General features: G+C 40.4%; 1 protein-coding gene across 3 annotated transcripts in view; it reads left to right on the top strand.

Moving 5' to 3' along the window:
* The first annotated feature begins 5,043 nt into the window (after nt 1-5,043).
* tbl1xr1b (TBL1X/Y related 1b) overlaps nt 5,044-23,241 on the top strand; it is a 30,399-nt gene continuing 12,201 nt past the window's right edge. The window contains exons 1-12 of one of the 3 annotated variants that reach the window (XM_022213394.2): nt 5,044-5,286; nt 7,448-7,512; nt 12,126-12,229; nt 12,386-12,531; nt 12,740-12,959; nt 14,663-14,795; nt 18,390-18,531; nt 18,904-18,967; nt 19,056-19,153; nt 21,028-21,088; nt 22,639-22,760; nt 23,121-23,195. In XM_022213394.2, coding sequence (XP_022069086.1) covers nt 12,172-12,229; nt 12,386-12,531; nt 12,740-12,959; nt 14,663-14,795; nt 18,390-18,531; nt 18,904-18,967; nt 19,056-19,153; nt 21,028-21,088; nt 22,639-22,760; nt 23,121-23,195 — 1,119 coding nt within the window. In that variant the 5' untranslated portion in view covers nt 5,044-5,286; nt 7,448-7,512; nt 12,126-12,171. Of the gene's footprint in view, nt 5,287-5,492; nt 5,701-7,447; nt 7,513-12,125; nt 12,230-12,385; nt 12,532-12,739; nt 12,960-14,662; nt 14,796-18,389; nt 18,532-18,903; nt 18,968-19,055; nt 19,154-21,027; nt 21,089-22,638; nt 22,761-23,120; nt 23,196-23,241 lie in introns of those variants that run through there. The other 2 variants (XM_022213387.2, XM_022213402.2) reach the window with 2 other exon arrangements.

Here is a 23,241-nt window from a genome sequence, read left to right as displayed (position 1 = left end):
CTATTACAAAGAAAGATTACATGCACAAACACTCCAACCATAAAACATACAGACAGACGCAAAATGACCACAAGGAAAGGAAAAAGAGGTGGAAAATAATAGAATAAGTCACAAAAAAGACAAGAGAACATGATTACAAAGACATTCAAAGGACACAACACAACTACAAAGAGATTCAGACACAAAATGGCAACATAACTACAAAAATTTTAAGGAAATGCAACAAGACACACAAAGCAGACACATCCCTGGTGGTGGTATTGTTTCCCTTTGTTCCTATGTGTGCTGGTTGGTACCCTGGGGCCCATTGTCTCATAATGTAGCCATAATCTTTTATAACTCCTAAATTTGTGACTTTCTTTAGACTTTATTGAGCTCATATTGCATACACATCATAAAAGTCAAATAACGCTGCGTGTAATAGACAGAGAATAGTCTGGGGGCTCACTTTTAATCTTTTGCTTTAGTGTTTAGCACTGAGGAATTTGAAATCTGGCCTCCCATCAACACTTTCTCTGATCAAGAATGTCTCAGGATGTATTTTTTGCCTTGTCCTTCCAGTGATTATTGTTTCTCCATCATGTGTCCCAGCGCTGTTGCCTTAAAAATGTCACATGCTGTGCCGCACAGCTCCCCACAGAGGTATAACAAAGCAGTAAACACTTACCTGAGGTGTACAAACTGACAATTGAATAACGTGAACAGTGCACCGCGCGCCTCAAGCACGTTGTACACGGTGTTGAAATTACTGCATTGAATATAATGTCAAAACCAAAACATCCATCCATAATTGTATTCGGTGTATTTTACAGCTTTTACTGTGTTCCTCAAAGTGAGTAAATAACAGCATGAGCCTAATATCCAATTAGGATTCATAAGGGATCCCAAGAAATAAGCTCTGAATTATCTTATTCTGCAGGTCAGTTATAAAATGTTCCTATAAATCAATATCACATGTATGAAACCAGAAAGAGATTAGAACTTTTTTTGTGTTTCCAGCTTTCTATCAACACTTTGTTGTGTTCTGGATCATTTTTAAGCACATGGTCTCTGTTATCCACCGTGTTATCCAGTGTTTCTCCCCAGTACCTGTGATAATCTCTTTCTTATCACAGTCAAACTGCAGTAATCCCCAGCTTTTGCATGGGGCTAGTGTATGTTGATTCAAAATAGCGGTGATAATACGTACAAGCAGTGAGGTCCTACCTCTTGTCGAGGGGTTGTTATGATAATCCAGAGTTTGGTTTGCGACTGTCAGCAGTGGCTCTCCATCGTGGTCTGGGCTCCAAGGGATGGCAGCTGGCTACCTCTTATTTAAACTCAAGTGAACAGGATTCCCGCCATACCTGTGTCAGTAATATGAGTTCCTTGTACAATGCCTTCAAGCTTAAAATGAACCGGTCCAGCACAATGCCTCTCCACTGTACCTCTGAATAACTGGCTGGACTGTTGCTATGTTTGTTGCAGACACTGCTGCACATGTACAGAGGAATCTGGGAGCTGTTATTTCAAACACCTCTGCTGTTGCATGTCATAAATGTACAGTATGTATAGGCAAGTTGAAAGTCAAACACTGGGACAAAATGAAGACTTGTGGCTCCATGTGGCCACAAGGTGTCTCTGCAACCTCAGAAACTGGAGAAAGATCTTTTTTTTTTCTTTTTTTTTTGGGTGGGGGGTTTCCTCTATGACTGATTACCCGTAACGGATGGAAAGCTTTTAATTTTGAGGGATTTTGCTTTTATCCTGGTAGAAAAAGACGGGTGTAGATGTGTAATATTTTGTAGGAGGATGTGTTACTATGTGTGGAAAAGGTCAGATTGGAAAAGGCGGAAGGCCACAGCAGATAACCATGGCATCGCTGCTTTTATTTCAGCTGGGGACCCTTGATGTATCTCGTACACTTCTCTCTCATCCTTTTTCTGTCTTTCTCTGTGTTGTTTTGTCTAATAAAGGTAATAATGGCAACAAAATTCAGTTTTAAAAGAAAGAAAGACTGAGAGCAAATCTTCGCAGGTGTAAGAGATTCTAATTTCTCCATTTTGGGCCAGAGAAAAGTGGAATCATTGTATGTGATTGTGTGTTTAATATTGTACATGTTATTTTCAAAGACCCTTGAATAGATTAGCCTTGTAAACAACAGGGTAAATTGCCAGTGAAGCATTGCAGGTTAACTTAAGAGGTTAAATTTACAGTTGACCTCTGTAAAATGTTTTGCTTATGAAAAATCAAATACAACGTGACTGATGACATTGTGTATTTTTGTGCCATATTTAATCTGTAGAGGTTTTCTAGCATATTTTTAAAAATTATTATTATTATTGCACAACCTCTCTGTGTGCAGTCATTTCCTCAACAGCCTGAACAGATGGGGTATTTTTCCTCTCTGACCCCGGCTGATGAGCCATCTTGGCTGCAGTCTTTCCTCATCCCGCTTGGATGTGTGTGATTATGAATGTCTGTCGCAGCATCAGATTAGATACTGTTAGGAGTCACTGCCTTCCACTCACACTGCCTCCCCTAAGCTCCATTCAGCTGATGACCAGTGAGTACAAGCACAACACAAGACAATCCCTCTGAAGAACTCCAGGGCTCTCGTCTCAGATGCTTTCTCCTTTAATTACACCCCGGCCTTGGGTTTAGCCTTGAAAGATAAACAACATTCCCTTTTGCATACAGTAAGACAGTAGGGAGACATTCATGCAAATATAGCAGCATGAGAAGAAAAAAAACACTCAAGGGCAGATGGAAAGGCATTTGTATGTATTTGAGGTGAAGGCTAAACATAGCTACCAAGTGCAGACTGTCTTCAAGTGCCACATTTGGAGGTGAAACAACACAGTTACAGGGGGGATGAAAGGCGATTCTGCTTCTTTGTTTCTCGGGATCTAAAAATAGCTCTTGCTGAGCAGGCAGTGAAGCTTAGCTGCAGTCCCTTCTCTTGCTCCCTTTTCCTCTTTCTTCCCCCCCACTATCTCCCACTTTCTCACGCGTAATGCATCATGCTAATGATGCATGAGAGGTGACGTCTGGCTCAAATGCGGCTGAGTCGGTCTGATGCCGTATTTAAACTGCTGTTATCATGCAGCACCTTGCACACAGGGAGCAGTGTTAATATTTGTGTGTCACCTGTGCATCTTGAATGTCAGACTGAGCTTCAGTTATACATATTTACACCAGCTGATGTGCAGATGAACACTTGCAACAAGGGATCAAGGCAAATCTTAAGGGGTCTGCAAGAAAAAAAATGAAAAAGAACAGAGCTTCTTGTTATCAAGTTATTACATGTGCCTCTTTTAAAGATGAAAACCTTAGATTACTTGTCCTTATCTGAAAAATGGCCTCCAATCTCCTGTTCATTTTTTTCCCTCTTCTCTATGCACAAACACAGACACATGCACACAAATGGAAAGGCAATACTGCTGTTGCCAAGGCAGTTGATAAAGCCTGGTCTTTCTTGTTATTGTCCTTCAGATTTGTTCCCCGCCCCCACACAGATATCACACTGCTGTACTCCTAGTCTCGCATTTATGAAGGGAAACAATGCTAATCTCATCTTATGGAGAAGTGCTGTACTGTACAGACACAAGCAGACCTGCTGGTGTATAAATGTACACAGACATGTACAGTATACGGTTCATGTACAGTAGGTAAAAAAAAAATTGGATGAGTAGGATTTACACTCACAGAGAAGAGGTGAGTCAATTCACAATATTTGCCTTTAGAGTGAATCATATATTGCGTAAAGCCTGGCATCAGAGATGAGGAATTTGCTTCACATTTCTGCACTGGCAGCCAAAACACCCTCACACAGTGGGAGTGATGGAGCACATATTTCTGTTTCTCCTGGCTGGAGGAGAAAGAAAGTGAGAGGCAGAATGTGGGAAATCACTCATAAATTAACTAATGGAGACAAACAGCACTCATTCTTGCAGAATTATGTGCACCGTTTTGCTTGATGTCCAAACGTAGCCCCAATCCATGTTTTATCTTTTTTTGTATTAGAATCCTCCCAGCTTTTCATTGAGTAAATAAATTACAAAGCACTCTAACATTGTGTCACCCTGTTGGTGAATTCACAGCAGAAGATATTAGACAGGAAGGTCTGGTGGACAAGTTGCAAGGATGATGACAAAGAGGCAGATGAGCATTGAGATTATTGAGTGGGAGGATCAAACAGCTCAGAGGCTGGGAAGTAGCAGAGGACTGCAGTAACATACATTATCTGCTACAGACAAATTTATCACTCAGGCACACAGCTAATCAGATAGGCTATACAAATAAACGCTGCTTTTACACTTTTTCCATCTGATTGCATGCAAATGCAAAACCTCTGCTGTATTATCAGCACTGATTTGGTTATAGATGCTGTGGCATCTTTGGCAGAGCTCACTGAGGAAATGATAAACGATCAGCTGCATATATATGCATATATAATCACACACACACACACACACACACACACACACACACACACACACACACACACACACACACACACACATCATTGTGATGTATTTGTGAGTATGCATCAAGTGTGAGAAATGAAAGGGATGCTGCATCTGTGTCCAGATCAGACATTATTATATGCGGAGACAGGAAAATGCAGTGTAACAGAGGCTATGCTATGCAGTTTCTGCTATTATACATGTTATTTAATGATCCCCAATTCAGCATTTCACAATATGTCATCATATTACACAAGAAAATGCCAAAGCAGTGCAGCTACTTAAATGGGGACAGCCACTAATCACAGTGGATACATGCATTATACTGAACTCTGAAGGTCGACTTATGTTAGAGTGGATCCTTATCAGAGTACAGTGTGAACATTGCAGCATTTTTTATTAGGAGCGTTGGGGAAATTGGTATGATTATGGATTATGTATGCAGCTAAAAAAAATCACCCAGTGTAAAACACAGATTGCAATGATGATGTAAGCTTGTTGTTGACTTTCCCAGTCTGAATGACTGAGCAGAGCGGAGGGGGTGGGGTGTCATTAATCCACGGCTAGTAGTGACCCGACACGCGCAAATGGGGTGTAGTGGGGGATGGGCGAGGACTGTGTTATGACTGGTGCTTGGCTGCGGGACAAACTTCCAGAGGCCTCGTTTTTTCCTCCCCCTCGTTTCCATCTCATCGGTCGGTTTCAACGAGGAAATGCGGCTTCGTCTCGCAGTGAACGTGTCAAACGGACCAGGAGCTAATCGATAATCACCGCTTGGAGGACTGCTTTCAGATTTTGCTAAACACGAGCTGGTGTTTGGTGGCTTTTTTGAAAATAGGTTAGTTACCGACACAACGTTATGTTCCACAGGCACTCGGTCGAAATTAGAAATTAGCTGTTATTCTTAGTTAATTACACACGGTGCTGTACAGGTTAGAGGACACGGTGAGTGAACGGTCCACTCCCGTTGTCACGGGTTAATCTTTATATTCAGCTTTAGTGTGTGGCGCTTTGAAATAACAGTAGTTACAGGCAGCTCATTTGTGCATGCCGGGTCACTCCACTGTGTCTAATGTCTGAAGCCGTTGCTGGCTTCTTACCGCCTGGCTTTAGCTTTAATATTATAACCTTACGACAGTTAATGTACGTGCGAAAACTATCCGCCGTGCAATCGGTTAAAGAGATAACATGGTCTGACGTGAACACAAGCGCTGTGGAAGATATCGTCAATTGAAAGGTTTTATCCAAGTAGGTACGAGATTGTAGCTAAACTGTCATTAGCATAGCATGCTAGGCTAAGCCAGCTAGCGTGCTAGCTAGCTTGTTGGCAGCTTGTTAGAGTGGTAGCGGGCTTACGACCTTACTGTACTAGTCAGAAATGAAGTTTAAAGCAAACTAACTTGACATTATAGTACTACATTGCTATACAAAAACAACAATAGCAACCACGGCATATATAATGTCAGAATATATTGTTGCTAATTGTTGGTGAGCTGTATCAAATTAACTGAACTGTAGTCCGCCTTGCCTGACTGGCATGTGTGGTGACGGGTACGGCCGCCGCCAAGGCAAAACTAATGTTAACTCGCATGTTAGCCACGGAGCTAACGCTACTTGGCTAATGGCAGTTAGACCGGGCATCGCGTTAAAATGTTTTTTTAAACAATAAACTGCAAATTTTCTTAGTGGAGTAAATTTAAAAAACATGCAAGTGATGCGTGTTTTTGGCTATTTATATAGAATACTGGGGCCGATAACGCCCGTTCCCATTGCCCCGTTCATCCACTTGCCCATTACATGTGGGCAATTGTCAGTCTGACAGTACAGTAGTAATGACTTCAAGTACTTTTAAGTACTCTGCTGTAATACCTTTTAGCAATCTGTTAACAAAGGACGAGCCAATTTATTCTGACTTGTTTAAAAACAGCAAAGATACATAAAGTTTAAACTGGGGGCTGGTGTCTAACTGCTTTATACAACGTGTAAGTGAACACTGAAGTTTGTCCAGCCCATTCACTCCTCTGTGTGTGTGTTGGGTGGGCAGGCAGCCGGTGTGTTTCCGCAAGTAGCTGGCCATGACTATCTTGCTTATTTAGCTGCAGGCAGATTAGCGTGGTGACATAACTTGCACGACATCAATCAGACATAAGATGGCAAGTCACATAGACAACATTTCCTCTGAAATGGCGATAAAACAACATCTGATTTGTGCTGCTGAATATAGCAACATACAAACCATCACAGTCCCGGGCTTTACTCAGTGATCCAGCACCACTTGTGAGATGTTTGGTAATATTTCAGGGGGCAAATGCCTTAAATGTAGCTTTACTAAAACACAACAGCAGTGGCATGTCTGTGTTTCATTTCCTTTACACAGTAAATGAGGAGAGTTGTGTTATAACTGCAGTCCTTCAGGAATAGCCAGGTCATACATGGCACAAAATACCCATTTGGTGTTTTGGCTTTTTACATTGCTGACCCAGTTTCTCTCATTGTTTGGTGACACGCCCCTTCGTTCAGAGCACTTTCCTCTGGCTGCCTTTTCACCCAGTCTCTGACACGCTGCTGCTAAAATGTCCATCCTAATTACTGTAATTTGTCACTGTGCTGATATGGAGACATCATCCTGTATGAATACTTGGCAGGGTCTGCGTGGTTCTTGTGCTGGTTGTTGTTGCATATGCAAAAGGTGTTACTTAGGTGTTTCTTGGAAAGTTGGAACAGATTATTCGACCCCGACACATGATGGGATGCGATCTGAAGTATGGAAATGCGGCCACTGTTACATGAAAGGAAGGATTCCCATTTGTGTTTGTAAGATTACTGACAGGAATACTGCTATATGTATATTAACTCAATACTGATTTTCCTAAGTGTTAGCACTCTGGAGAACCTATGCAGTCTGTATCATCTATATAATCTGAACATGTACTATACGTAGTATTTTAGAAATTTTTGAAATTACACATTCAGTTTCTTTCTCTTTCTCCCCTTGTAAGGCTGACAGTTCTTGCTGAGGACACCAGAGCCATGATGCACCTCTGAAGATATCTTGATCACATGGGTATTGTATCTCTTTTTTTTTATTGTCATGCTTTTGTTTTGTTATTTGTATAGCTTTTGTTTAGTCTCTTTTCATGGCTTCACTCTTGTGTCGCCCTGCAGAACATCACTATTACAAAGTGTCAGGCGTCGCGTAGAGAAGATGATTTAGTTTTGGTCTAAGCAGTGGTATGATGGTGAACAAGAAACCCTAAGTCATTTAGACAAGACAACAGCTAGCATCTGGAATGTCCCCAAAAAGACTAGGACTTAATATGTCCATGAAACAAATTACACTTGTTCAAACTTCACCTTCAAATACCTGAAATCAGAGTTTTCTTGAGGATTGGTGGCTTTCTATTGGTGTTTGCCATGGAATGCCAGCAACACCGGAGATACTTACCGTCCAAATTCCAAATAACATGTTTTGGATTTAAAGAAAATATATGTTGATGCCTTTTACACATTAAAGGAATAAACACCTTGTGGCACCAATATTCATTTGAGGAATAAAACTAGGCAATTCCTAAGAGTTTCTGGTTCGTCTTTGTGCTTCTTTCAGTTGCTTGCAAAACTAGTCCATTGCCTAATGGTAACTCTGGATTAGTGTAAGCTATGCTAACAAAGGAAACTGCCAACTACGTTTTGTAACAGCAATTTTGTAAGATAAAATGCTTTGACAGGAGTTTTTCGTCACAGTAAAGATGTTGTGTATAAGCACGGCCTAATTTTTTAAGCTTCGAGGCTACATTAGATACTGCATTAGTTCACTCAAGGTAGGTAATATCAACTGTCGTCACTGGATAATGTATGTACTTTGATTCCTGTTCGGGCTGTCCAAAAAAGCTGAAGGCCTGTCAATTTTTTAAAAATTGCTTATTTTTAATAAAGACCAGGAGAAAAATATTTACTTGGAATTTAACCACTTTAGTGTGTGTATACAGGTAATGACTTAAATGTAAGCTCAACAATGAAAATCACGCATATGAAATGTATTAAAGGTACACGACAATGAAAAAGGATAAAATAATTTTTCTCATCTTAATACTTATCAAATAAGACAAAATAAGAAAGGAAAACTCAGAGGAGCAAAGTGGGAGACCAGTGTCGAGATTAAGGTCATCATTAGCCAACCTGGTTTGGGTCTCACCAGGGGAGGCTGTGCACCGGCCTCTCTGTGCACTCTGACATCAAGTTCGTCAGGCCGTTATCACTTAAGTGGTATGAGGACACAGGGTCGTGGGCGTTTTTAGACTGTGAAGCCTGTCTTGTAAGGTAAAGCGTGGGTCCATCCAGCAGGGGAGGTCTGTGGGTGTGGACGAAGGTGAGGAGAGGCTCAAAGGGCTGTGGACTACCACTGAGAGAGTGACTGAGGGCGAATTGGCTCCATTATTAAAGGATATCATAAGCTGTTTATGAGCCAGAGAGGAAGCATGCTTGGAGTTTGTTTGTGGAAGTTATCTTTATGTCTCTATTATGTGGTTTCATCGCAGTTTGCATCTAATGCATTTAAGTGAAACTATTGAACATTGCAGCTAAAAGTGTTCTTATTGGTATTGATGAAGTGTTTATCTCTGCTATTGCTATGGTTTTATCACTCCGGCCTAATATCTCTGTAGCTTATTTAGCAATCTATCTAATTGCAAAATAGGCTACAGTAGCTAAATGATATGTTTAGTCTCACTATTATTACCATCGTCAAGAGAAAAATTTGTGCTTCATTAGCTCTTTTTTTAAGGCCTACCTTATCAGTGGTTTGCAACTTGTTTATCAGAGTTTATGGTTGTAAATACCATCCTTTGCTGACAGTGCAGAGATCGGCGATACAGTCAGCTGTTGGATTACACAGCAGCCACACAGACATTCATTCAAATACAGATTCTTGATTGGCAGGTTATTCCTGATGCCAGCTTACCTTTTCTTTTGAGCCCAGTCCACCACTCCTCTCACATAACTCTCACTGCTGTTTTTACATTCAGTCTGATATGTTGCCTAAATGTCTTTTTACGGTCATTGGGCTTAAGCCGCTCCGCAAAAACACTTGGGCGCTGCGCCTAAGCCTTTTTATGGCGGGGAAAACCCTGTGAAGTAACCCATTTGCAGCTTTAATCAGTTGAAGTGTTCACTTGAATGTAAATGTTATGAAAATCCTGCAACCAGCAGGCCTTGTTGTTTTGAGAATGAGCTGAGGTTGATTGTGCCACACTTGAGGTTTAGTGGAGTGTGTTACTGCTTGAATACACTTTGTCTTTTGACCAGTGTTAATGTTTTTAATTGTGTGTCGTATTTATGTAAGAATATTTTTGATAAATCAATAGCCGCTTTAAAAAAAAACACTTCTGCTCGTCAGTCCACAGTCTGGAAATGTCTTTGGCAGACTTTCTTGTTTGTACAGTTGACTCATTTGTTGTCTTTTACACCTGTGTAAACTATTTAGAAACATTTGGTGGGTGGTCATTGTAAAACCGTCAGTGCGATGAGAGTGAGTGAGGCTGAAAGGAAGACGGGAGAAACTGCAGAGAGCTAAACATGCGGCATGAAAATGAACCGCTTTCTTTGTCTATGAACTTTCATGTTTTTAGTCTCAAAATTCCAGCTTTAAATTCTGATCAGTTCCATGCTGTATCATATCCTGAGTTTGATACTGAAGCATCATTAATAATCCAAATCTTACCATCATTGTTGGCGAGGGACAAGCTCAAAATTAGCACACTTTCAGCCAGTTTTTTAGATGTGGGTTAAGCTGAATTCGAAACTATAAACAAAAATTAGCTCCATTGAAAGAAGCCAGAGCCTTTGTAATCAACTTTAAACTGAAGTACAAAAACAATAACGAGTAGTCAGTTGTCACTCTTAAAAACAGCAGACTCACTCAGTGTGAAACCTGCATTGGCATATTGCAAATGCAGCCTGGACTTGGAGTAATGTTGGACAAATGTCAGTGAGTCTAACAGTAGAATGTAAATTATATCTTGCACAACCTCCATTCGAGCTGCTTGAGCCAGTTTTAGTGTAGCAGCGCTGAATCTGTGGGATTTACGACTCAGAACTATTAAGCTGATGAGCATTAAAATTTGATCACATAAACTTGAAAGTTAACTGAGAGACTCTGGCAACCACTCGCTTGCCGCTTCGGCCTGATTTCCACGCAGCTTGCTGCTAATTAGTCTGTCAAATGCTTCCTGAACAAATCTAAACCTGATAATGCTGTTATATGGTATCATTCAGTCAGGTGAGGATATTTCATTTTCTTGTGCATCTCCCTTGTCTAAGCTAGCAGCTGGATTATTCCCACAGGAAAAGAAACATGCTGTTTGCTTTTTTTGAATAGCTTAATGATGTGAATAGCAAACTGTCGGTGATTCCGACAAAGCAGTTATTCAGTGGTGATGTTTGTAAAACATTTGGATATTGGACATTGAATCAGCCAGATGAAATGGTCGACTTATTCTTGTAACTGAGCCCTGACCCCGTTCAGTGCTCCTGCGTCACTTGCATGGTGATGACATTTTGTCGGCACCCTTTGAAAGCCAGGCGAGTGTCAGATAAGCAGGAGCGCTGAATCAACATGCTTTTAGTGTGCCTTAAGCATACTGAACGTTGGACAAAATGTCATGGAAAGCACAGTGCACTGTTACAGCACAAGTACAGTAGTGGTGCTGTGGGGCAGCACCTATTTTGTGTTTTTAAGTGGAAAAAATATTGGCATCTTTTACTGTTGGTTTCGTCTTTAACAAAGTTTGGGTGAGCTATTCTGATTTTATCACGTGTTTTGCTGGGTTCTAGCGGTAGCACTAAGTTGTGAGAAACAGTAGCAATCAGGACTTTCTGACCACCTTGTTGGGGATTGCGGAAGGGCTTTTACTAAATTCCAGGCCTCTTGATTCAGTTGATCTTGGATCTCAGCCTCTGGGATGCGGCAGGAGACATGTTGACTTTTTCATCGGGCTGGCATGGTGAAAACAGTGGAGGTTCTGTCCCTCGTCCAGACCCCTTGTTTATTTCCACAGTCTCATTTAAACAGTGCGGGTTCTGCATGAGCAAATATGGAGGACGAACACAAGCACTGCAGGATGGGTTTTTGCTGAGGTTTAAAGCTGTCTGTTCCAGACGTTTTGCTCCAAAATACCCAGCCTGCCTTGTGAAGACTGTGGGTAATTATTTCCAGTTGTAGGTTAATGAATGGAAACTGGTGCCCAGCCTAAACCCAGGAGACTTCTGCAGCCACCAAAAGTAGAGAGGAACCAGACGTCGTTATTTATCAGATGCCATTTTCCTTTGCGTAGTTCTCTGTTTTTGAAGTTGCAAGATGTAGGTCAAGCAAGGTGATGTTTTTTTAACCTCTTCCTCTTCTCTGTTTTCATCCTGTGTGCCAATTTAGTAGTTAACTTCTAGTGTAACACCATCCTTGTGGTGTGTGTGTGTGATAGCTCTCTTTTACACCTGACTGTGCCCTAGAATGCCAGGTTGTTTTTTTTATGTACCGTTTATGTTTCAGTAGGATGTTAGTGAATGTAATTGATGGTATTAATGTTCCAAACACTACCAAAACCCAACTTGTAACACATTTCTAAGGCATATATTATCATTATCTTTTAATTAATTAAATCTCTTTGCTCTGTTTTGCTTTTCCAGGCTCCTATCCTGTGCTGACCCAATGGTTTAATCACCAGGACTAAAAATGAGCATAAGCAGTGATGAGGTTAATTTCCTGGTTTACAGATACCTGCAAGAGTCAGGTATGTCTGAGCATTTTTTTGTCTAATACTTCAGTCCTAGTGGCTGTAAATTGCGCAAATTTAAACATGATTCAAATGTAATATTACACTGTGATGCTCTTGATTAAATGAACTTTGAATCCATACTGCTTTCCAAATTATCCATTTCGTCTCTAGGCTTCTCCCATTCAGCATTCACCTTTGGCATAGAGAGCCACATCAGCCAGTCCAACATCAATGGAGCCCTGGTGCCCCCTGCTGCCCTCATCTCCATCATCCAGAAGGGCCTGCAGTACGTGGAGGCTGAAGTCAGCATCAATGAGGTCAGGCTCCGTCTTTACATCGTCATTTTCTAATTAGTGGAAACATGCAATGTAGTGGCAGGAAGAGGTGCACTGTCAGCTTTGTGAGTCTGTTGGCTTATACAGTGGAGGGTATTTTTTCATTATTGTTCAGTTGATCACCAACAACGTCCATTATTAACCCCAAAAGGCGACTTCGCTTATGTAAAGTTGCATGTCGTCTTTGCAGGACGGGACCTTATTTGACGGTCGACCCATCGAGTCGCTGTCTCTGATCGATGCCGTGATGCCAGATGTGGTCCAGACCAGACAGCAGGCCTACAGAGACAAGTTGGCCCAGCAGCAGCAGGCGGCAGCAGGCAGTGGCAGCAGCACAGGGCCACAGGGAAGCACCAAGAACGGAGAGGGTGCAGCCAACGGGGAGGAGAACGGATCCCACGCCTTAGCCAGTAATCTAACTCGTGTTTGTAAACAATCTCTGAATCAGCTTCTTGCGCAGTAGCTGTTTGCATGTTTTTGGGTTAAAGAAAAGAAATGGTCATAGGCGGGATGTTATTTTTGCATTGGTATGAGGTTACACCACAAAACTGAGTTGACTTTTGCACACATTGCCCAAAATGAAAAAACAAAACAACCACACGCGCTTAAATTCTGTAACTTGGTGCAGTGTTGTATGACCGAAATTTATATTGCACACACGAGTAAAGGTATGAAATAAAACCCTATCCCTAATTTCAGCAGTGTGAAGAATGTATAAAATGGCTGCAGAGCCGTTTAAATGTATCTGTATATAAAAGCGTTCCCTTGCGTTGAACATCAGGGCGCATAATCTGTATATTATACTGAATTCTGAACGCCAAATGAAGCTGCTGCAAATGAAGCATAAAACTCTTTGCTTAAATGTAAGAGGAAAATTGTGGCCTGGTTGGTCTCCCATGTGCGCCAATTATTGATAATACTCAAAACATTAGACTGAAATTATTTTAGATTCTCATTTTGAACTTTCTAATGCAGGAACTTGGGGCTGATGCAAGGGGGCACCGATATTTACAGATATTATCCTATAATCTGTACTTTGTGGCGACTTATGTCCGCTGTAATGCTTGATCTGGCAGCTTTGGCAGTGATGGCAACCCCAAATGTGCCAAAACAACAGTAAATGGTAGTTACTGGATGTGACTCCAGTTTTATGACTGTGTAGGAAGTGGGGGGAAAATGAGGGTTTGTCATCTTAGCTTGAATGGCATATTCAAGGGTTTGTCATTTTTAATATTTTTGGCATATTTTCTCCATGTTGAACCAGTCAGTGTTGAGACCCGCACAGCAGTTTTTCAGTGTGGAGTACCTGCTATGTACTTTTTCTCACTTGAAAAAAGATTGCTGAAATACGTTCCACAGGGGTGGTTCTTGAGGTCAGAACATGCACAATGTTTCAGGCCACCCTAAAGTGACATGCAAGTTCCTGCAGTATAAAATGGCTTTATGACACGGGGTTGATAACTTGTATATTTCATATCAGGGACAGATTTGCTGTAAACACTCTTCTCAATCCGAGGTGCATTATCTTGTTTTACATTCATTTTGCAGTTTGACATGCATAGCTATAGTGATTGTTAGACTCTGAATGCAGAGTGCGGTGTCTGAATGCCTCGACACAGAGCAGGCTGCTCCTTCTGTGTGGACACGGTGGTGTTAGCCGTTTGACAACAGCACAGCCTGCTCTTTAATTCCACAGCTGGTCGGTCCAGTGTACTCAGTTCAGCACCATTTACTTAAATCTCCTTAAGAAACACTGGCGTCGCCGCTCTGTTTGAATTAAGACCAAGCAGTGACGTGCATGTGTGCTGCTGTGGGACTGGTCTGGTTTGTAGTAATTATATGATGTCAGACTGTCATTATGAACTTCTGCCATTGTTAAATGTTTTTGCAGTTTAGCTCGCCTCGTTGGTAATGTGCTTTCCACAATAAAACCTTGGTGTTGGGAAGCATTAGTTATTCATTTTGCAAGTAATGGGCTGTTTTACTGGAAGTGATGATTCGCTAAATATTATTGATATTATCTTACCATTGAAAGTTGTAATTGCATTGCACTAAATGAATAATGTTTTGCAAACCTTAAGCTGAAGTTTTTGTGTCACTCTCTTTGCTGTAGATCACCACTCAGAGATGATGGAGGTGGACAGGGATGTGGAGATCCCCCAAAGTAAAGCCATGGTCTTGAGGGGCCACGAATCCGAAGTTTTTATCTGTGCCTGGAACCCAGTGAACGACCTCCTTGCCTCTGGGTCAGTAGCACCACTCTGTCTGTCCCCACATCTGTCACTGCTTGTCTAGTGTCTAAAAAAAGTATCATTCTGACAGGGATAGTCAAGTTTACCAATATGTTAGCTTCTTTGATATGTATTAGTCGCTTATTTGTTGTATTTTTAGATGCTGTGGCCACCCACAGTAATCATAATTCAGTTAGCTCCTCTGGTCCTGTTTGTAGTCAAGAGATTTAAGTTAAAATTCACTCACAGATCATGATGATTTAAAGGATAATTCAAATATTTTTAAACCTTATGCCTGTTTTCTAATATTTATGCGTGGAAATTATTAATAGGGACAAAAATATTTGGGGTCACTCCAATATTGCAACAGTGATACAACTTACAACTGCAAAATGGCTGCAGTGTAATCTACTCATACATGTACTGCTGACTAAGTGGTGGTTTTTGCCATTATCCTAGTGTTCTATTGTGTGTCACAGTTAGGTCAACAAAATACCTCTACTTGATAACATTGCCACCTTTCGGTCAGCAGCAGATCCCTCTGCTCTTAGAATGCTGTTTTTCTTTCTGAAGAGGTGTTTTGGTGTAGGATTTCTTCTGTCTGTCTGACTGGCAGATGTCAGCCGGTCAAAATGGTCACTGAAAGCACAATTGTCAGCAAGGTGGAGTGTTTTGACAACAGTGTCTTCCTCAATTGTAACTCTGTAACGTGACTTCATTCTTCCCTCGACAGCTTTCTCTAACTTTTGCTCATGTTTACACTTTTATCTTCCTGCACCAACTCGCGTTTTATGGGATTTCATCGCAGCACTCCACGTTAAACACGTCTATCTCTGCAAACAAGAACTTTTACTGTCATGAGGGCTAAAGATGGGTATCAAAATCTGGTTTTAATCAAACATCTGGGCTAAATTATTGAATAGCAGTGGATTGATGAGCTCTGACCTCATTGGTTCTGTTGTCTGTACAGTAATACTAAGAATAACTTTATTTTTATAACACCCTTAAGAACAGCGTTCACAAATTGCTTTGACAGTTAAAAAATGCAAACGGAGACAATCAAGCAAGCTATAGGAGACGAGTGAGAGCAGTCAATTAATAATAAGTAGTAAAAATGACAGTAAATTAAATGAATGATTTGGTAGATTAGCACGCAAATCAAACAAAGGAACTAGGCGAAAAAAAATTAGAGACAACTTCACACCAAAGAACCAGGCAGCTAAAAGTAAAATAAAACAAGAGAGAACATCTAAAATAAACAGAACATAATACAGAATAAAACACTAAAACTAAAAGTAAACTTCACATAAAAGCAAGTCTATAAAAGTGGGTTTCAAGAAGTGATTTAAAAAGAAGTGACTGACTCTGCAGTAGAAGTTGCATGAGAAGAAAATGTGTAAAATCTATATTTATTCCTATTTATTATTGCTTCATAAACATGATCTTGTCTTTTATCTCTATCCAGAAGGTCTCTCTCTCTGTGAGCCTGTGTGAAGGGCAGATCCTACTGTCTCTGTCACACATGCACAGAGAAACGTTGCTCTTTGTGACAATGGTAGAAAGAAGTAAACATTCAAAAGTGTAGTTACACTTTACTAGAACTGATGTTAAAGTCTTGCCAACAAGTCTTTTGCATGTAATAGCGGAAACATCTCGCACAATTGCGCAATTTTGGACTGCATGGCTTGCACTTTAATCTCTCGAGCCCCGACTGTCTTATATATGCAAACAATCATTTGTATGAACATGGGCTAATATTTAAAAGTTACCATATAGCCATTATAGGTGTGTTAAATTGAACCTAAAATGTTCGGAGCATCATCTGAGAGTGCTCAATGCAGCACGGATTTAGTGATTAGGTGGCTGCAACCAAGCTCTGTTTTTTGCTTTATTTTTCCTCTTTCTGAATGCCAATTTTGGCAGTGGCAGAAGAAGTACTCGAAACTTTATCCCTAAAAAAGTCCTGCATTCAATTTTCTACTCAAAAACAACGAGTGGCCCAGAAACTGCAGCGATGGAAAATGAAGCATCAATTCTGTTTTTGATGTATTTTGTTAGAAATAGCAAAAAGAAACAACAACAGTACTGTTAAAATGGTACATCAATAATTAGTAAGAGCTGTTGAAATCTTAACAATGCCCATTCCTAAGGTGAACAGATGCCCAGTAGGATTATAGTATGGCTGTTTTGTGGTTGCAGTTTTCTTGCACAGTATTGCCAATTCCACATTTTACGTCCATATTTTTTTTTTTATATCCAAAATTAAGAAACAATCGTACGATTGGAATTATCCTTTCATTATAAACAAACTAGCCAATTTTTCCAACTGTAATTACACCTCTCAAAATTTGGTTTTAAGTAACTTTATGTTTGTTAAAAGAATAGCCTTGTTTTAATAAATAACTCCTCCTTTATGTCACCAAACAAACAGAGTCATTGTTATCAGAGATGAATGTGTAGTGTTGATGACGTTTTGGTTAAGCGTATCTCAGAATATTACTCTTATGCTGCTAATGTGCCAGAGATTCCAGTAACAGCTGGAACCCGAGCAGCAAATTCACTAAATAGCTATAACTCAACCCGCCCATACTGACGGATCAATTGACAACAAGTATGTCTGGTGTTCACTGCAATCTGTGCATTTTGCCATCAGCAGTCTGCACTCTGTGTTTATTGGCTTTTTTTTTTGGCTTCAGCAGATGGCCTGAGTTGGGTTCTGTGCACCGTGTACCTCTTAGCTGATTGGTCCTAACCGCAAACATGGCATTTCACTCTGCTCTTATTTAATTATTAGGGCCAAGGTTAAACAATTTGTAAATGTCCAAGTCAAACAAAGCCCCTTATTGAATCAATTATCCGCTTAGATGATGTCATACATCCTCCACTCCTCCTTTCCAGTGTTTGTCAACATGGCTCGAGTGAGATCCCCACATTTTGGAGTGCGGGGAAAGAAGCAAAATTGAACTAAATGCACAGCTTGTTTCTGTTGAATCCAAATGCAGCAGTAAACATTAAAATAATGAGATTCCTGAAATAAATTATTCAAGTGTGAGAAATAAGCGCAGTGTGGTCACGATGCTTGGAGAAAATGATGTTGCATTGCCAAACGAAATTCGTCATCTTTCTAAAATCATGTTAGACTTTCTCCTAAATTAAACAATTTAGTGTCAGTTCTGAAAATAGTCCAACGGAGGTAAGTGTTCAGCTGGGTACTTGGTGTATATTCAGCAGTCCTGCTCCTAAGTATGGGCACGCTTCTTCAGATGAGATAGAAAAGGAGAATTGGAGTAATTACATCTAGAACAACCCTCTGATTTATCAGGATCTGCATGTGGGGGCAAATATCCACACGAGCCACGTAAACGTTAATGAGTTTTGTGCTTGTAAAATGTCTTTCTCCTTTTTCTTCAACAGATGATGTGAAAAGTTTTGATAGGGATTTAAAAAGGTTTTGGATTTGATGGTTTGGGTTCAGGTTCAATAAAATGCCTTTAATCCCCAACCCTACTCAGGAGCAGTGATGGTCAGTTTTGTAATATTTTCAGTAATGATTTTTGAAGCTGAAGCTCTGTTCGGGCGCCTAACGTGAGGTTGTCTCGCCTCGGGCAGGTCTGGGGACTCGACGGCCCGGATCTGGAACCTGAGCGAGAACAGCACAGGCGGATCCACCCAGCTGGTTCTGAGGCACTGCATACGGGAAGGGGGCCAGGACGTACCCAGCAACAAAGACGTCACCTCACTAGACTGGAATGTGAGTTTGTGTGTCCGTGTGTGTGTGTTTCACTGAGAGCAGTTTTTAGTAATCTAATCTACTGGTGTGTGTGTGCGTGCCTGTGACCGCTGCATTTGCTAAAGGCATTCCTTCCAGCCATATATATGGGGGTGAGTCACTCCCACAAGGGATGAAGGCCTTTTATGCCACTCAGCTGCTAACTATTTTTTCTCTGAGTAATACAAGTCAATGCACAACACCCTAATGAGCCCTAATATTTTATCTGTCATTAACTACTTAAAATGTGTCTCCTCAATAGAGACAGAGGGATATATCTGTGAAATAAGACGTGATTATGAACTGGGAGAGATTTAATGCCACTGAGTGAACCTGACGATCTCTTTCTTTCAGAGTGAGGGTACGTTGCTAGCAACAGGCTCATATGATGGCTTTGCTAGAATATGGACAAAAGACGGTAAGACTCTCGGCGTTTACAACATCGTAGCTTTGTAAGCTTATGTTTCTGAGCTCTTCCTGAGCTGCATTTGTTATTGTGTTTTCAGGTAACCTTGCCAGTACTTTGGGTCAGCATAAAGGCCCGATATTTGCACTGAAGTGGAATAAGAAAGGAAACTTTATCCTCAGTGCCGGTGTAGACAAGGTAAGGCATACTGATTTTAGCTGTAGTTTGTTTTCTGATTTATAGCTCTATAAACTCATTGTCTATGAATGTCTGGCCTGCTGGTGGGACCAAATAAGTGACTTGAAGAGGTTGTCTTGGGCTGTGTTGGTCATTTTATTTAAACATTTTATCAAATGATGTCATGCAAAAACAGATCAATAGTAATAAAAAAAAAGATATAGCCAAAATTTTCATTCTGATAACTAGATTAAAGTTATTTTGTACAAAACAGGGCTTCATTATACAATTACATGTTGTATAAAATCATTCAGAATAACAATATCACAATGTTTGTAGAAAAAATTTGGATAAAAAGAGCCAAATTCTTCTTTAAAGGGGAACTTCGTTTTTTTTTCAACCTGGGGTCTGTTTTCATATGTCATTTCATACATGTGAGTGATGGAGAAATGAATTTTCGACATAGCTCCAGTATTTAGCCAGGCAGGCAGCTTAGCAGCTCAGCTAGCAGCTCAGCTAGCGAAAAGTATGGGGCAACTGGCCCCCCCCACATCAAAGTCCTCCCTAACGTGTTTTTTTTCCCACACTGACCGGCTCAGATAGTCTCAACGAGTGTCCCACAACATACTAGAGATGAGAAGTGAACGAAAACCTCCACATTACTTGGTGATCGCTATTTGTTGTGGTCTGTATCCAAATCTCAGGACGCTAGAAAGCAAATCTCGTTCTGAAATTGCGCGATAGCTCGTGCCAAAACCGGTATTTTGGCGCGAAAAAAAATGAAGTTCCCCTTTAACTTGACTTCTGTGTTTGTCTTGAGTGTAGGAAGAGAGTCTGTAACTGTATAAAAGTGTAGGAGATGAACATATAAACAAAAACCCCCACATCTGCCATCACTAAATGTCAAGTTTAACCACCCCACTATGATGAAGTGTCAGACAGTGTTTCTGATTTTTTGTTTTGCTGTATTATATGTGTATTACTAGCAATAAATATATATATATATATATATATATATATATATATATATTACATTTTTACAGTTAGCAAGCAATATTATTTATTTCTTTATTTGGTAGGGACAGTGCACTTTAATGAACGTCTGTTTATACAGCAATGGACATAAATGAGCCGAATTATAAGCAACAATGCTAATTTACATCCGCAGTGCCTAGGCAGAAAAAAAAAACAGAAAAAGGACGTAACAGTGATACATAAGACAATAAGTCACAATAAAAGCACATTGCAAAAAGCACACCAAGAAAACACAACAGTGAAACATACAGTTAAACACAGAACAATAGGTTGCAATAAAAGGTGAATAGGTCACAATAACAGACATTACAGTGTGTACACAAAGAAGTGCATTACATCACCCCTACTACAAACGTTTGTTATGAAAAGGGAAGGCGTAGCACAGTGGTGTCATGCTTTTCGGCCACAGATATCTATGTAATGAGGACTGACTGGTTACTGCTCAGATCCGTGCAGCACATCAGGTTCTTTGTGCACTTCACAAATGTGTGAGGCTGACAGATGATTGAGGGGCATATAATCAAAAATCAGATGGATTTATGCTGTCAGAATCACAATCAAGCTCATTGTATAAGCGGTTCAACACTGCCACCTAGTGTAGGGAAGCATTATGGAGCTTCAACATACATATTAATACTCTGGTGCTGATGTCTTGGAGGTACAAAGAGGATTTAGATAATGTGATCTATTAGCCTCCCTGTGTATCTCTACTGGTGAACATTTTTCATTATGACTTGCAGCATTTTTAAATAAGACCCAAACCGCCTTTTTGTAGTCTAGGTAATGTTTTTTATTGATTTCTTGACATGAACGATGCCAGTTGTTTATTATAAACAATGACAGTCTCCTCCTCCCCACAGACAACAATTATTTGGGACGCACACACAGGAGAGGCGAAGCAACAATTTCCTTTCCATTCGGGTGAGTGACAGGAGTCAGCTGGATTGTTCCACATGACTTTTCATGCAGGAGACTTTCCGCTTTTAGACCGATGTTACCTTTTGCTGAACTGCAGTGAGCTCATAGTGATCATAAATTCATTATTGTCTGCCGTCGAGTCTTTCTTCACATTGTGACTTATGGCCTGGCTTCAGTTTCAGTGTGTGCTTTGGTTACAGAAGTTACCTTGTATATTTGCGAGAACAGTTTGATTTAGGTTCAGTAGTTGGTGCTGTCAGTTACAGGAGTTGTTAGTTTCAGTGGCAGGTGTGTGGCAGGATGTTGTCTAGTTTTAGATATTCCTGTAGTGTCGGGAGCTGGTTCAGGTATACTAGTTTTTCTGTTTTGTTGCAGGTGTTGCTGTAGCTACTGATTGAGGTGCTCATGATGTTGCTACATGTAGCTGCAAGAGTTACTTTGGATGCAGTGGATGGGATAGTCACAGTAGCTGCTGTGCTTGTTTGCAGGCATTGCTATAACTTCAGTGGTGCTGAGATTGCCACCTTTATAGATATTGGAGCCCGACCAATATTGGATATTTGAGATTCAGATTTTGATATATTTTCCAATATTGTGTATACATATGAGTTATATTGAAAAAGGACGGGGTCCTTGCTAATTAACTTTCCAGAAATGCATTTCACAAAATTAGTTCTAAACTTGCTATGAAGACAAAGCTTGCCTCTGCTCCACCGTCTGCTTCACTGAGAAACATGCTCTGCTTCATGTGCTGCAGGTGATGTTGTGAGTCAGATGGATAAACTATGCAATGCCATAGCTGCTAAATTACCAGAAGCATCTTTTTTGCAGTATGTTGTGTGAAAAACGTCATCATGGAACTGTTGGATCTGTGATACTGACCAAATAATATATTGTTCAGGCTCTAATTTGTGTTGCATGTTCAGAACCACAAAGGCTGATTCAAGGTCCATTCCATTTCAGACAACTTATTTACAAAATAAATAAACATGACTAAAAGAATTACTATAAATGGATTTAGTTGCATAGTTGTAGCAGGTGTGGCTGTACGTGTAATGCTTGGTGTAGATGTATTAAACGGTCATTGTTAACTTGATTTTGTGATCTGCTTGTTTTGGTGTTTGTGTTCCACAAATGTGAGTTTAAGAGAGTGCTTTGTAAGTAAAGATGACAATGAATATTATTGTCTTTGATCATGTCGTCTTCCGTCAAGCTTATCTTCACACCTTTTGCTAACTAGCTTTGTATTTTTGGTTTGTTGCGATATGTCACATACCAAGAAGTCACACCTCTATAATCATAGTATTGATCTAAGTTACTGTCATATCTGGTTTCAAAAAGTATTTGTTTGTCCCAAATATCACAAAGTACTTTCTCAGGGGCAGCTGTTAGGTTTTTCTCTATTGTATTCTAAGGTCTTGACTTACGGTATCGTGCTATTTATAATTCACCTAAGTTAAATGTGGTAATCAGAAGTCTAGATTTAGTCTCATAGCTTGTGTGCATAATTCATTGCTGCTTTAGCGCTAAGTTGTGTCTCTGCTTCCCAACAGCTCCTGCTCTGGATGTAGACTGGCAGAGCAATAACACATTTGCGTCCTGCAGCACCGACATGTGCATCCATGTGTGTAAGCTGGGTCAGGACAGACCTGTCAAGACTTTCCAGGGACACACGGTAAGTCAGGACACTTTTGGTGTGAGTGCTGCTTTCTCACAGTGAGGGAAACAGAAATGCCCAGCTGGCCAGATATACTCCTGTTAAATAATATGAGGGGTTGCACTGGATGACGCTTCTAGTCAGGGTTTCATTGCCTTCAAAGTAAATGAAGACACTGATCTGACTACATCTGCCTGTTGAAAATCACCCTAATTGCTGTGACAAAACAGGAAATAATGTAATTAAGTTACTAACAAGGGTTGAGATACTTTTTCATTGATTTAAGTGTATATACATTAACTGCACATTATTCTTCTAAATTCATTCTGGCTTAGTACAACAGCCACATGTTTTTCTAACACTCCTTTTTCATGTTAGAATGAAGTTAACGCCATCAAGTGGGATCCCACTGGCAGCTTGCTGGCCTCCTGCTCTGATGATATGACACTCAAGGTCAGTTCACATAACAAGCTGATGTCACCCAATGGTCCAGAAAAGC

Source organism: Acanthochromis polyacanthus, chromosome 9 (genome assembly GCF_021347895.1).
Source record: "Acanthochromis polyacanthus isolate Apoly-LR-REF ecotype Palm Island chromosome 9, KAUST_Apoly_ChrSc, whole genome shotgun sequence".
In the NCBI taxonomy this organism is placed as follows: domain Eukaryota; kingdom Metazoa; phylum Chordata; class Actinopteri; family Pomacentridae; genus Acanthochromis; species Acanthochromis polyacanthus.
The sequence above is the reverse complement of the archived record's forward strand: the minus strand, read 5'-3'. Positions and strand labels throughout refer to the sequence as shown.